Raw genomic sequence first — 14999 nt, 5'->3', positions numbered from 1 at the left:
AGCCGCCGGGTGCTCCGGGTCCCGCGAAAGGCATAGAGGGCGCGGGAGACCCGGGAGAAGCCGGCAGGGATCAGGCCAGGGCTGGATCCTGAGGCCGACGGGCAGGGGTCACAGCGCTCCATTTTCCCGACGCAGCAAGCCAGGTCACTGGACCGGTGCTCGGCGCTGAGCAGCAGGCCCTTGGAGCTGAGACGCTCGGCGCCCTCCACGCGTGCCGCTGTCTCGGCTCTGCCCCGGGGTCCTTGCGCAGTGCGGGGAGCGCACGCACGTCCTGCCTCCGGAAGCCGGCGGCGCCCTGTTGTCACCTGTAGCCTGGAAGACTCTCTCCAGCGCTTCCTCTCACCCAGGGTCTTAGCCCCAGACCGGATCGGGGGTCTCTTCGTCCCTTCTGTCCGCATCACCCTATACCCGAGGGCAGCGCACCTCACCTCAGGGCCAGCTACCCGACCAGGGACACCCGCATCCGTGCTCCCCAACCTGTTCACTCCGATCCTCCACCTTCTGGATTCATCTGCACCCTGGGGCAAGGAGGCAGGGGTGGTGAGATAGGGGAGGCGCCTCGAGTCTTTCCGACCCGCAAGGGAGCCGATGGGAAAGATAGGACTAAGGCATCAAAGCCCCTGGGACTTGGGACCCAGTGGGCTGGAACCCAGCCCCTGCCCTGACTTCTAGTCTTCAATATCTTCCTCTGTAAAATGGGAACAACCCGCCCCCTCCTAAACACCGAAGGGCTGTTGCACAATTTGGGTGAGAGAACTGTGAGATGAGATCTATAAAGTTGGTTTCCAGTCGCCCCTCAGTCCTCTCCCAACTTCGTTCCATGGTGAATTTGGGGGTCCAGGTTGACTTTAGTGGCATTGATCCTTCCGGGGGGTCTTGCTAGCTCAATGGAGGTGGGTGATTCTGAGGGCAGAGCTGATGAGGGAGAAGGGGCTAGTAGTTTTGGGGTTTCTTTGGGGGCTTTTTTGTTTGTCATTTCCCCCTTGGCTTTCCCAGCGCAGCACCCCTGCTCCCAAGCACCTGTTCATTCCTTCCAGATTCTGCCCAGGCTGAGACTCTGCTGACAGGTTGGGGCCCCTCCATTCTTGGTGCCTTGCACTCCAACAACTTGAGTATTGACAGACTAGAGAAACTGCAAAGGGACGATGTCATTCGACTTTCCCCTGTTCCTCTGAATCTTGCAGCAGACACACCCTTAGAGGTCACAGTATCTTCTAGAAACCTTCATTTTAGGAATGAGAATCTGAGGCCGAAAGCAGCCAACCCAAGACGGCGGCTCAATCTCTGATGCCTGGACCTGCTCCTCTGCGCCCAGGACCTTGAACAAATGTCCACACCTCTCCCGAGAGTCAGTTTCCCAGTCCGCAAAATGGGACTAAGTAAAGTATGCAAATGATCCTCCTAGGGCCAGTGAGAGATTAAAAGAGATGAAGTCTGTCAAGACCCACTAAGGGTCTGGCACAGCTTAACCCCCTTTAAGGTGGCTTCTAGATGGAAGTCACTACCCTTGTCATTCTAAAGGCTGCCATATTCTGGCAGTCCAGATCACAGACCTCATGGTTTACTGTGAACATGGAATATTACATGTGTTGTACCAGTCATGTTTTACATCAGTCCATGTGCACATCTGCACGCCTGTGCATTCAGAAGTATTTACCAAGCACCCTCCACATGTCAGGCCCTGTGCTCAGCGCTGGGTCCCAGACGGGGATGACCCTGGACCTCTCTGGGAGCTGAGTCTTACAAGGAAGACAGATACTGTTTGTTTGCAGGGCTCTCCTGAGGGGTCTTATTGCTCTCCTTTGGCCACCAAACACTGCCATTCCTCATCCCTTCTGGTTTCCGGACCTGAAGCGATCGCTGAAATGCTCTTTCCTTTCCTTTCCTTTCCTTTCCTTTCCTTTCCTTTCCTTTCCAGTGCCCGCAGCCTCGCCTCCTACCGTCAGCCCTGGCTCGCCCTGAGCAAGGACACTGCTCTCCTTGGCAGTGTGGCCGAGCTGCTGCCTGAATGTGTGCAGGAACTTGGGGAAGGGCAAGGCGAGAACGCAGAAGAATGGCCCCAGAGGAACCCGGGAAGCAGTGGGAGGTCTGAGCCCTTGGAGCCCCGCGTGAGCCCGCCCTGGCCGATTTGGCACAAGCTCCTCCCGGGCCCCCAGGAGACTGAGCAAAGGCCGGCCCCGACGCGCACCCTGCCTTTTGTGGGAGGGAAACACAAAGGAGAGGGAAAAACACGTCTTCCGTTTTGACGGAGGAGGCCGACACTTTCTGGATGCCGGGGCCAGCCAGGAACTCGCGGAGCCGGGCCGTTTAGCCCAGGCAAGTGAGCACTCAGTTTCGCGGGAAGGGGCTGCGGCGTTGTCCGGGACCCACTCAGGACATGCAGACCAGGCGCGGGGGCTCAAGACCAAATGCCAGGACGCCTCCAGGACGCACGAGGGCATGCGCCAACGGCCAGGCTCTTGTTTTCAATGATTCCTGGAGGGGGTAGGAGGACTCGGAGACCCAGAGAGATGAGTCCAGCCACCGATTTGCCCTGGGCTCAAGGACCCCGGGGGGGGGGGACGGGACACACAGACTACCCCTACCTCACGAGCAACTTTCTGGCAACCATAGAATGTTGGGGGATGCTGCCGGTAGAAGAGGTCTACAGCCTAGAGCTGCCAGCCGGGCGTGGGGAGTGAGGACCGCGAGGTGCCGCTGCACAGCCCAGAACAGCCACCCCTGACCTTGCTCAGTGGCACAGGGCTGGGGCCTGCAGCATCCGTATGCGCTTTCATGCGGGAACCCGGCGAGTAAGCCAGCTTTCCTGGCTCCGCCCTCCCAGGCTCTAAATACGCATGGTGCCAGAATGGGCCCCTCAACCTTCGCCCCGGCTTCCAACTCCGGCTACTGGAGAAAGCACGTAAAGGACCCCAGACCGCGCGCACTCTCACGGACCGCAGGACGCAGGACAGTTGCCGGTGGCAAGCAACAAAAGAAGGAACCGGGGCTCCAGGACACGTGCCACCCTCTGGACTAACCTCAGCGTCTGCAGCCCAGGCGCGTGCACGGTGCGCCTGCCGGTGTTTATTAAATACACAGGCGTGCGCACAAGTCCACGCCTCGGCTGGTGGCCCACAGCTCACATTCCGCAGAATGTCCTCACTGTCTGTGGTCAGAGAGGCTCAAAGGAACCAGCTTCTAATACCCAAGTTCTTCCTGCTCCCCACCCCCGCCTCCTGAGCTCCACCATGTAACAGATTCTCCTAATTCAGCGGTTATGGGTCGTCCTCCATAACCGTTGCCCGACATATCTCCACGCTTCAGTTCTTCATGTTTTAAGTACATATTTAATGGATGGCTGCAGAGCCAACTGGGAAACACGCGGGTTGAAAAATAATGCTCCAGAAAGCATGAGATGGGGGCGAAGGCGAGAGCCGGCTAGGTTCTCTATCCTCGTTTTACCCAGACGCCAGGAGCAACACCGTGGGCTTATTTTTGTATTTGTTTATTTTGTGCTTTCCCAATTTGAAGGCGAATTACTGTTTCTTTTTAAAGCCATACATGCAAAGTAAAAGTTCCCCAACAACGACTAAACAGAGGAGGGAGGGCTGGGGTGTGTTTGTGTATGTGCTTGTACAGATAAAGGGCTAGGGTCCCGGATGTGCAGAACCAGACTTCTGTACCGGAACGGTATGGATGTAAGGAATCCAGCTCAGGGAACAAGTTAGAAACGCAGGGCTGCCACTACTGTAAGGAATGTAGGCATCTGCACTGTAAAGGGTTAGCAATTCTTTTCTGTAGGCTTGCTGCAGACACAGTCTCTTGATTTTCCCATCCGTAAAATGGGTGGATTTTCACTAAACTACCTCAGTTAGCTGCTTCTCTAAAACCAGGTTTCATCCCTCATGGGCAGGAGTTTCTGGGTATCGCAGCCAAGCTGTGATTGCTACAATGTGTCTGAACACGGCCTTGAGGAGTTGGATCTCACTGTCTGGCCCAAGGCCTGGAGAAGTCTTTGCACAGGTCTTAGACTACCCCCCCCCCACCCCGCAAACTAACTAGCGTTTCCCTCCTACTCCATGGCGTGGTGATGACCACAAGAATGATGCTGAAAATACCGTCACGGGTTACAGAGCTAATAAACGGGGGGGGGGGGGGGGCTCTTAACTTTGGGCTCTAGACTCTGCCCTTCTGTTAGTGTGGTTACTGTGGGGAAATATCTCGTCCCCGTGTCTACATTCTTGACTTTATGAAGAGTTGTGATTTCTTTCAAAACAGCGTTCAGGAGTAGGTCCCCTACTTCCTTCCCCGCCCTCTGCCTCGCAAGGCCGTGCCCCCAGCTGGGGGCGCTACCAGCCGTCCGCCGAGGAGCCGCTACCGCCAGCTCCCGGAGGCGCGCTTAGCTTGAGATGAAAGTCGGGGCTTTGTGCTTGGTTGTCCTTTACATTTCGGGTTCAAAATGCCCACGTGTTGATGAAACCCTTAAGACAGGGACAGGCCGCGAGAACCCCAGAGAGAGATGAAAAGCAAAAGAGGAGGCTCCAGTCCCAGCTCCGGAATCGCCGGGGTTCTTCGTGCGCATCCCCAAAAGATCCGATCGCGTTGGGTATCAGGTTAGTTCGTGGGCAGAACCCCCAGCCCACTCCATCCCCCAGCCTGACTCTGTGGCCACCGTATTTTCATAGAAACTTGACAACGCTCCCTCTCTCTCTCCATCTTAACTACATTCTATTCTGCCCTCGGTACTTCCCCGGCAAGCCCGCCCTTCTCCTCCCCCTCGCCTCTCACACCCCCTCCACGGGTTCCTCCTCCGGTCCCTCCCCAAGAATCTCCCGGCCGCCGACGCCCATTGGCTGTGCGCGCGGAGGAGGCGTGTGCGGACCCGGCAAGTTTCATTGAGCGGAATTAGCCCGGATGACATCAGCTTCCCAGCCCCCCGGGCGGGCCCAGCTCATTGGCGCGGCGGCCCCTCCAGGACCCGCACATTGTTCCCCGCCCCCGCCTCGGCCACCGCCGCCTCGGTAGCCGCCGCCACCGGGCTATAAAAACCGGCCGAGCCCCGAAAGGTGCGGATGCTTATTATAGACCAGCGCGACCTCGGCGCCCAGAGCCCGGTTCTCCGCTGCGGCTTTTGGGAGCGAGCTCCTCTCCTTGCATCCACAGTAAGTGTCCCCGCCCCCCAGCAGCCCCAGTCTATGTCCCGGGGACAGACGCCCCTCAATTCGCCTGCGACCCAGGAAGCTCCGTGGGAGAGGGCCCCGATCCCGCCCCTGCCCGCCAGGTCTGCCGAGTGCCGTCGCTGCTGACTCTCCCCACACTCATCGCAGCATCCCCTTCGCCCAAATGCGAGAAGTCGGGGCGACCACAGTTCCTTCTGGCCAAGTCCGGGTCCGCTGGCAAGCTCCCCGCAGCCCCCCGGACGCAGCGCATGTTATCTAGGCTCGTGGGCGCTGGGTGCCGGTGTGTGTTTGTGGCGCGGTGTCGATGGAGATAAGGTCGATGCGTTGGAGAAACCAAATAAAGACTTCTCTCTTTAGAACTCCACGATCCCAAAGAAAAAAATCCTGCCTTGCCATTCCAGCCCTGGGGACTGAGCCTCCCCGTTCCTAACTGAAGGCACAGAGCCTTCTAAATGCCGCCTTCACTGAGGGGCATCCAACGCTCCCTGGAATAAAACAACCTGTGGATGAGAGCGGAGGGAGTGGTGGGAGGGGGAGAGGGGGGTGACTTGGCGCGTACCTGCGTGCCGCTGGAAGGAAGGCCAGACACAGCGAGGTGGACACGGAGCGACCGGCCACCCGCGCCTGGACCGCGCGCTGCGGTGCAGGCGGGAGCAGCTTCTCGCTCTCTTTCTGAATGCCTCACGCTCGCTCTCTCTCTCTCTCTCTCTCTCTCTCTCTCCTGTTTCTTCTCCTCTTCGCAGGAGGCGTGCGTAAAGCTCCGAGGGCCGAGGGAGGGAGGGAGGACTCTGCGAAAGCTGCGACTATCCCTCGGGGCCATGGACTCGGACGCCAGCCTGGTGTCCAGTCGTCCGTCGTCGCCAGAGCCCGATGACCTTTTTCTGCCCGCCCGGAGCAAAGGCAGCGGCGGCAGCGGCTTCACGGGAGGCACAGTGTCCTCGTCCACGCCGAGCGACTGCCCGCCAGAGCTGAGCGCAGAGCTGCGCGGCGCCATGGGCGCGGCGGGCGCGCACCCCGGGGACAAGCTGGGCGGCGGCGGCTTCAAGTCATCCTCGTCCAGCACGTCGTCGTCCACTTCGTCGGCGGCCGCCTCGTCCACCAAGAAGGACAAGAAGCAGATGACAGAGCCCGAGCTGCAGCAGCTACGCCTCAAGATCAACAGCCGCGAGCGCAAGCGCATGCACGACCTCAACATCGCCATGGACGGGCTGCGCGAGGTCATGCCGTACGCTCACGGCCCGTCGGTGCGCAAGCTCTCCAAGATCGCCACGCTGCTGCTGGCGCGCAACTACATCCTCATGCTCACCAACTCGTTGGAGGAGATGAAGCGACTGGTGAGCGAGATCTACGGCGGCCACCACGCGGGCTTCCACCCGTCAGCCTGCGGCGGCCTGGCGCACTCGGCGCCCCTGCCCGCCGCCACGGCGCACCCCGCGGCCGCCGCGCACGCCGCACACCACCCGGCGGTTCACCACCCCATCCTGCCTCCCGCCGCCGCCGCCGCCGCCGCCGCCGCGGCCGCCGCCGCCGTGTCCAGCGCCTCCCTGCCCGGCTCCGGGTTGTCGTCCGTCGGCTCCATCCGGCCCCCGCACGGCCTGCTCAAGTCCCCGTCGGCCGCGGCAGCGGCCCCGCTGGGGGGCGGGGGCGGCGGCAGCGGGGGCAGCGGCGGCTTCCAGCACTGGGGCGGCATGCCCTGCCCCTGCAGCATGTGCCAGGTGCCGCCGCCGCACCACCACGTGTCGGCCATGGGCGCCGGCAGCCTGCCGCGCCTCACCTCCGACGCCAAGTGAGCTGGCCCGCGCCGCTGCGCTCTGGCGAGCGGAGGGACCCGGAGGCTGTGGGGAAGCGAGGACTGGCCGGCGCCGGGGGGGGGGGGGGGGGGGGGGGGGGGGGGCCCCCCCCCCCAGGAGCTTAGCTCTGAGGAGCGCAGGACCTTGGGCTGGGGGTGGGGGTGGGGGCGTTGGTGCGGTAGCCGCACTGGGGAACAGGAGCAAAGGGGGGGGGGTGCGCACTGAACAGTGGCGAGGGAGAGGGGCGTTCGCTCTGGGACCCGGTTCAGCCCTCTCTGCTTTAAACAGCGCTGCTCCGATAGACACCGTTTTGTAAGAAGGCACTGCTAGGTGCGTCCCTCCCTCGACGTCCCCCCGCCCCCCGCCATTTCCCAAGAAAGAGTGGATTCTTAAAACGGTGGTTTCCTCACTCTACCCGAGCAGCACTTCGTTACACGGGGGAAGGAGGGAGGGAGGACAGCGTGGGCGACTGTCTCTCCTTCCTCCTTTCTCGCCGGGTGGAGACTCGCGGGGAGCTGAGCTCCACGAGCGGCCGTCGGGCCTCGGCCTCCGGGGTCGTCCCTGGCCCAGGGCCAGGGGCCACGGGTTAGTTGGAAGCTGGCGTTCGGTACCAGAAGCACTTACGGTCGCGTCCAATCTGGGTAAAGCCCGTTCCTCCCTGTCGCTCCTGTTGGTTTGGGGGGTTTGGGGTTTTCTAATAAATCTGTCTATGTTCCTTTTTCAACAGTGCGAGCAAGCTTTATAGAAGGTCAGAATAGAACCACTTGTGGATTGGAAGAATCTAAAACTGTCGACTTTGGGGGCGGGTGTGGCTTTTTTGTTGTTGTTGTTTTGTTTTTAGTTATTTTAAAATAGACTCTCCCTCCTTCCCGTTCTTTTCGTCTCTAAGCACAAAGTGATTTGGTTTATTCCCTGATTGGGGGCAGTCATTCTGATACCTGAGGGTTTGACAGAACTCAGAGGCATGTGCTGTGAATATAGTTTGGGTTACTTGGGAGTTCTATTGGCTTTTTTAATTTTTTCTTTCTTGGATGTGTAAATATATGATCAATAATGAGGTAAGTGCGTGCTGCTAAGCTGTTTGCTCACGTGACTGCGAGCCCCTCCGGAGTCGAAGCCGGGTTCCCTCTATATTGGTTTCTTTTTGCCACGTTTAACACAAATGACAAACTTTCCCACGTGCTTCCTGCGTCCTCGCAAACCGGCTCGGCGCTCCCAGCGTGGCAATATGGGCTTCACGGCATCTGCCACATAACATCCCTCCTCTGACCGCCGTCCCTTGCAGAGAGTGTATCATCTGTTTTATTTTTGTAAAAAAAAAAAAAAAGTGCTAAATAATATTTATTACTTGTTTGGTTGCAAAAAACGAAATAAATGATCGAGTGTTGAGATTTTAAATAAAATGTAAAGTAAGTCGGGTGTTTTCCAACCGTGTGGGTGGGAGGAGGTGCGGGGAGCCGCCCAGGGAAGGGGGTGCAGGACTCTTTCCCGTGGAGCCGGATCTGGGGACCATTCCGTTGGTTTCACCCTGGAGAAAGATGAGGGATGTGTTTGACTATTTTCCCGTCAACCCCCCCACCCCAACGAACACACGTTCTCTTTAAAACGTGCTCTGAGCACCTCTTCGGGTGTTTCTCACAGCTCTCTTGTTATTTTGATTTTCCGACGCCTAATCCGGAACTCTCTTTCCCTTCGGTTGAGGACTGAGTTAGTTGAAAGTGAAAATTTCCCTCCCTATGCACGGAATTTGGGGCCAAGGGGGCAAGGGCCATGCCTTGCGCTGGGGGTCCCGGAGCTCAGGTCTCCACTCCTACCGGGATTTTTTTTTCCTTTGGGCTCAGAAGCAGCCGCCCACCCCCACCCCGCTCGAGTGGCATCCTTAGGCTTCAGCTGCAGACCGACCACTTGGGGCCCCCCGGCCCGCGGCGCTGGTGCGCTCCGGGCAGAGCGCCACGGGAGTGTCGGGCCTGGGATCCGCTAACCCTTCTCTGCCTTCCGAGCGCTGTGCACGACCCTCCCCGGGCGCCCACGCCAGCCTTGAACTGCAAGGTGTTAGGTGCTGAGAACGGCCAGCCTGGAGCGAGATTCTTCCTGAACCATGCTCGGGCCTCCGTGCCCTCCCCGCCCCCCCCACCCCGTTCACCTTTCTTCTCGCAGTCCCTGGGTTCCTCGCAATCCAAAGCTGCAAAGCACATTTAGAACTTGGGTAAAAAAAAAAAAAATAGAGATTCTGGGTAAAAATAGAAAAGCCTCGGCCTTTCTGGTCAAGGAGGACAGACCATGTTGCAGTCCCTCGGCCTGCGGGGCTTAAGGGAGACCGCGCTCCCTTGAAAGCAGCGACTGGTACGGGCGCAGGGGACAGTTCCCCAGTCCTGATGCCTCTCGCCTGCAACGTCTTTGGTGGCCACTGGTGGACAGTCCCCGTACCTGGGACACCTGGGGGTGGAGAAGGTTTCCCTAGTCCTAACCTCATTTTTTGAGGCCCCTGATCCTGGCCCAGGCGGATTCTCCCTGCGCAGGACTGAGGGTGGCTCCATCCCCCAGCTCGGGTCCGGTGCTCCTGGGTGCCAAGTAGGTGTGTTGAGCTGCGGGGCAGAACAGCAGGTGCCTGGAGTTCAAGTACAGTAGGCCTCCTTTCACTCTGCTTTTCACCAAAGGCCGAAAGCCGGGAGGAGGCTGAGCTGCTGGGGAAGAGGAAGGAAGGGGACAGGGACCAGGGGTTCCCCACATGAATCCAACAGGAGGGTAAGGCAGGATCTAGTAACTTTTATTTTGAAATCCCATTTGAAACGAAATTTGTTAAGAATACAGAACTCGGTCGGGTTCCAGCGGCAGATACATTCCGAAGGACTGGAAGAGGCTAGAACTTGGGGTGGGAGCTCAGAACCCAGGGAACGGGGTTGGGGGCTCGGTGGCAGTAGCGGCTTCCTTCACCCACTGTAAGCCTAGGCGGTCCGAACACGGGCTCCAGGTGTGCGTGGTGTATGCAGAGAGGGGCATAAAAGGAAAGGAGATAAATCAAGCCTTCCCCCTCCCTGCCCCCCTCACACCCAAACTTGCTACCAGAGTCCAGCCGCCATGCCAGCCAGACGAGACCTGGGCCTCCAAGAAAGAAGGAGCTGGATCCAGCCAGGATTCCAGCCCTTCCCGGAGTCACCCGCCTAAACTGCGGGCCCAGCCAGGGATCTTGGCCACCAAGAGTGAGAGAAGAGCATCCTCAGCCATTGCTGGAGGTGCACATGGACACACGGGAGCATGCACAGCAGTCCAGGGCTGGTGGCTCCTAGCAGGAGGGTGGCCCTGGACTGGTGGGGGCAGGGGCACTCAGGACCACCGCTGGGCTTCGGAGTAGAGCAGGAGAAGATGTTATGCAAACTCTCAAACTTCCCAGGGTCCTTAATTGGGGGCGGGCCTCCCACTGAGAGAGAGGGGAAAGGAAAAGCAGGTAAAGTAACAGTCCAGTCCTGGCCCAGTCTGCAGGGCACTGTCAGGGCAGATCCCCTCTCTGGGAGCATCAGTTCAGAGGTTCTATCCTGCACTGAACCACATCTCAGCTTCCCCACCTGCCACGTGGCCCCCTGGTTTCGAGCTGCAGAGCCAGGGACTTCTGCACCAGACCCGGTCTCTGAGATTCTCCCCAACCCCCCTCCCCCCAAGAGCTCAGCTTGAGGTTAAGGGGAAGAGCCTCCTCCACAGCCTCTGTGCTCCAGAGCCCTGTCCTCCCTCCTCACTCCCTTACTGGGCAGGAATCACAGAGAAATGATGATTCCCTGGGCACAGTGTTGGAGGACAGCCAGAACTCCTTGGGTGCTGCCCAATGCCTCTGGCACCCATAGAGTGGAAACTCCACATTCCTGGGACAGTGAGACCAGGGACCAAGCAAACCCTCGGACCCCATGTACATCTCAGTCTGGGAAGGTGTTGCTGAGACCCAAGGTGTCACTCCCAATGAGGATGGCTATAGGAAGACCTAAGCAAGGGACACACATGGCATGTAGGACCTGTCCTTCTCATTTCCAGACTGGAACCAAGGAAGAGCTCTAGGGCCAGTGCATTGGATTTTAAAGCCCCTTCGACATTCTAAGTGCTGGAGAATTGTCTGCCTGCTTCCCTTAAGGCAGAAAGTACCTAACAATCAACCTGAACTCCCTCTAATAAGTAAACACCTTCGCGCCCCCTAGAAGTTCATCTAAAGCAAAGGCTCCTCTATACAAGCCCCATGTCTTATTTCAAGTCCTTCTTTTAGTGCAGACTTTGGGCCAAGTTCCTGGTCCCCACACAGGTGCCTCACAGTACCAGGAGGGATTATGTATGTGGGGGGGAATCTTTGACAGGGGCCCTACACCAAAGGTCTCAAGCCCCTTGGCTGGTGACAGGCCCCCTCAGTCATTGTCTCTGCAAACCCATAAGGGAGGCCAGAATCAGGCCGGATGCTTCTTAGGATAAGTGGTTGCTGCGTTGAATCCCACCCTGGCTGGGGAGAAGGACCCAATTAACGGCAAGAGTCAGCAGGCCTCTCCTTGGTTTGGAGGCTGGAGGCAGCCCACAGGCTACATCCCTGGGGCCCCCTGAGAGAGTGAAGGGCCACTCGAGGCAGGACAGAAAGGGGGACCTAATGACTGGGATATGGGGGGCCGGAGCTCTGAGGATTCCTAGAACTCACATCCCTACTCCCCATCTCTCTCTTCAGGGGCAGCGTCACTGCTATAGGCCTGGGAGGTCGGCCCGGGTTGATGGGAGGATGGGGGCTCTGCAATGAGGAGCATATGTGGCTTATCTGGGAGCAAGGAGGCAGCGGGGAGGCATTCCTGGGGGATTGAGGATACTAATAATAAGCGGAGGAGGCGCCAACAAGTATTCTAGGCTCCTTGGTATAGAGCCCGGGGCTGAGACCTTTAGTGTGTTAATTCATTCAGCTCTCGCCGTAGCCCTTTGAGGATGGTGCTATTACTATTACATTTAACAGGCGAGGACACTGAGGCCCAGGGGCACAGACAGCTAGTAAATGCAGGAGGCAACGTTGTAATTCGAGCACACCTCTATGAGGTCGTTCCGCCCGTACCCAGGCCCTCCCCCGCATCGATGCCCCAGACTGCCTCCGCGCCGCCTGGAAAATTCTCCGAGCTCCTGCCCGCCCCTCTCCCCGCCCCAGCCCCCTTAGGTGACGCTCCTAGTGCTCCCTCTTTATGCCTGGACCCATCTGTCCCCGAAGCCCCCATCTGGGCGGCGGCCGATGCCGAAAGGCGCTGTAATTAGCTGGCTGGGGTGGGCGCGCGGGCGGAGGAAGGGCCAGAGCAGGTGAGCTGAAGCGGCCCCTATACTAGGACGGCCCGCGGCGCCGACAGTGACTGTGCTTGGTGCCCAGACAGCTGCCATAGCCCTGGCCCCGTTGTGCAGTCCACACCCCGTGCGGTTATTCGGAAAGGAGTCGCAAACTGAAATGCCTGCAGGGGCCAGGCCGACACCTGCGCGGTCCAGCTGCTGGATGACCCGAGGAAGCGTCAGGCGCGGCGCGGGGGCTGGGGGTGCGCGCCCTTCTCATGGGGGACTTCGGGCCCCACTTTGCCGCACGCCCAGAGCCCCAGAGACAAGCAAGTGGGCCGAATTGGCCCGCGGGCTCCCCGTTTGTAACCCCTGGACGTGGCGCGGTTAACCAGGACCGCCCAGCTGGGCGCTGGCTTTGCAGGCTGCGTCTTTACTTGGGGTCCTCCGGCTGCCACGTCGCGGCTGGGCGACGTCGCGCAGAACCGTGCGCCCGCGGCCCCTCTGCGCCTTGCTTCCCGGATCTCGCGTAGGCAAAATGGGTAGGCACGGCGGGACGGCGGGGTCCCCGCGGGGCGCGCACCCCTGGCCTCAGCAGACGCGTCCCGCTCACCGGCTGCCCCAGCGCGGCCCACACCAGCCGGGTTTGAAGTAACTGCTTCCGACCGCGTGCGGCTTTCGTTTGGGAGCTTTTCTTCCCAGGGGGCCGCACCGCCTCTGAGTCCACTGGTTGTGGGAGGAGTTAGGGTCCCCGGAGACGGAGGCACGCAGATCCGGCCCGAAGCGCCTAAGTGCGCGCGGGGGCCAAGCAGCGTCGCGAGGGAAGCCCCCGAGCCCACCGACACCGGCGGGGCGCAGGCACCCGCATCCGCGCGCGCAGGCTCATGCACTCGAGTTCGCTCTCACCGGGCTTCATAGAGCCTCGAGCCTGGAACTCAGGGGCTGGAAGCCCTCGGGCCCTGCTGAGCTCTGGATGCTGGGTGAACCTGATCCTTGGGCGGGGGTAGCTCTGTTTACCTCTTCACTCCGCCACTGACCTGAGAACTGCAGTCTGTCCCTGCCTCTAGGTGCTTCTAGGTCTCCTAGGACCGGCCCGCCTCCCTTCCCTCCAATCCCAGCCAGGCCTTCTGAGTCCTGGGCTCTCAAGACCCAAGTCCTGGAGGCCAGGGTAAGGGCCAAGCAGAAATCAGCCAAGGGGCCACAAGCAGGACCTTGAGCAATTCACTCATCCTCAAATCTGCTTGGCAGCGAAAGCCGTCTTGCAGAGCAGGGCTGGAGTGGCCTCTCAGAAGCTGTGTGGGTGCTCTCTGAGCCGGTTTCCTCCTCTGAGTCAGGTTGTGTGACCACCAAAGCTCCGTGGCAGATCGGGGTCTAACTCAGATACCAGAGTTCTCTGGGTCCCCTGGTCCACCTCCCAGAGAGAGGTTCTGGAAACCTCTGGCCCACAGGGACTGTGTCATGAGTGAAAACATCCTTTCGGTGTTCTGTGTGTGTGCCAATGGAATTTATAGCCTCTGCTTTGGTGGCGTGTAGACAATTCTGGAAAAGTCTACCATGACCATGAGGCTCCCCTGAGGTAGAAACTAGTTTGAAGGCCTTTGTATCATGATGTGCCTGCTAGATGTGAGCCTCTGAACAATGGGAGTCAATGGAGGAGACAGGGAAGGAGGAAGTTTCTGGAGTGTGGGGACAGAGACAGGAGTGTAAGCGCCCTGGGAGTCAGGCACTGATGGGGGACATTGAGACCTAGAGACCGATGGGCATCTTTGTTTTTACCCAGGACATTTGCATTCAGACTTAGGCCCCAACACCACAGTGAGCCAGGTTACAAGACCTCCCAGAGCCTCTGCCTCTTCTTCTATAAATAGAATAATGAATAATAGTCCCTGACAATTGTGTCACCTCCTGCCTGGCCCCAGCTGTGAATGGAGGCCCTGGGCCCCGGGGCCTGGCCAGAGTGTGGCTGCTGCCAGATCTGGACCCTCAAATGTAAGCTTGATCCCCAAGAAGCAGCCATGAATATGTAGGTCATGGCGGGGTGGGTTGAGCACCGTGGAGACCGTGGTTGAGTAATTGGGTATGTGGTACTACACTCCCATGGCCAGGATCCACCGGCTGTGTGACCTTGAACATGAAGGAGATGTGGGCTTTCTGAGCCTTAGCTTCCTTATCTGCAAAATGGGCATGATGCTGGTACCATTTTCACAGGGCATCAGGCTTGAAAGGGAGAACCTGGGCCTGGGCCTGGCACACAGGGCATGCCCAGGGAGGTGGAAGTGTGCCTGGCTGCTGGGGTGTCATCTGATTGAACCTTCTGGAAGGTCTTCAGAGGTAAGATCCCTGTTCGTCTTGGTCACGTGACCTCCCCTACAGCATGGGAAGAGGGGTGGTGCTGTATGCCTCAGAGGCCTAGAGTATCTCTGAGCTCTGTATACAGAGTCCAGTTCTTAAACCCCCCAATGCAGTGCAAGGCCCCCATTCTTACCTTCAAATGCCCCAGGGGGCCTGGTATAGGACCTGGCACTCAGTTGGTCCTCACTGAAATAGTCTTTGCGTTGCATAGTGGAGAAGGACCTACACTCCCCAGAGAAACCAGAATCGGGTTCTTTTAAGGGCAGAAACCAGGATCAGAGAGGAATTAATTGAAGGAAAGGTTGCCTGTGAAACCGAGGCCCCAACCTCGCAGTCTGTCCCTTCCCTCGTCTCCCTCAGAGCCAAGCCTGCTGGTCCCTCTGTCTGTACCCAGTTGGGGGAGGGGAGAAATCAGCTGGAAAGCTGAGGATGT

The 14999-nt window shown here is 59.0% G+C and overlaps 1 protein-coding gene across 1 annotated transcript; it reads left to right on the top strand.

The window, feature by feature from the left end:
* Window positions 1–4925: 4925 nt before the first annotated feature.
* OLIG2 (oligodendrocyte transcription factor 2) lies at window positions 4926–8336 on the top strand. Its single transcript, XM_073894223.1, has 2 exons — window positions 4926–5144; window positions 5906–8336. The coding sequence occupies exons 1-2, from the start codon at window positions 5055–5057 to the stop codon at window positions 6950–6952; spliced, it is 1137 nt and encodes a 378-aa protein (XP_073750324.1). The 5' UTR covers window positions 4926–5054; the 3' UTR covers window positions 6953–8336.
* The last annotated feature ends 6663 nt before the right edge of the window (window positions 8337–14999 follow it).

Source organism: Callorhinus ursinus, unplaced genomic scaffold, assembly GCF_003265705.2.
Source record: "Callorhinus ursinus isolate GAN/ISIS: 27379988/994484 unplaced genomic scaffold, GSC_fseal_2.0 scaffold1, whole genome shotgun sequence".
Taxonomy (NCBI): domain Eukaryota; kingdom Metazoa; phylum Chordata; class Mammalia; order Carnivora; family Otariidae; genus Callorhinus; species Callorhinus ursinus.
The sequence above is the reverse complement of the archived record's forward strand: the minus strand, read 5'-3'. Positions and strand labels throughout refer to the sequence as shown.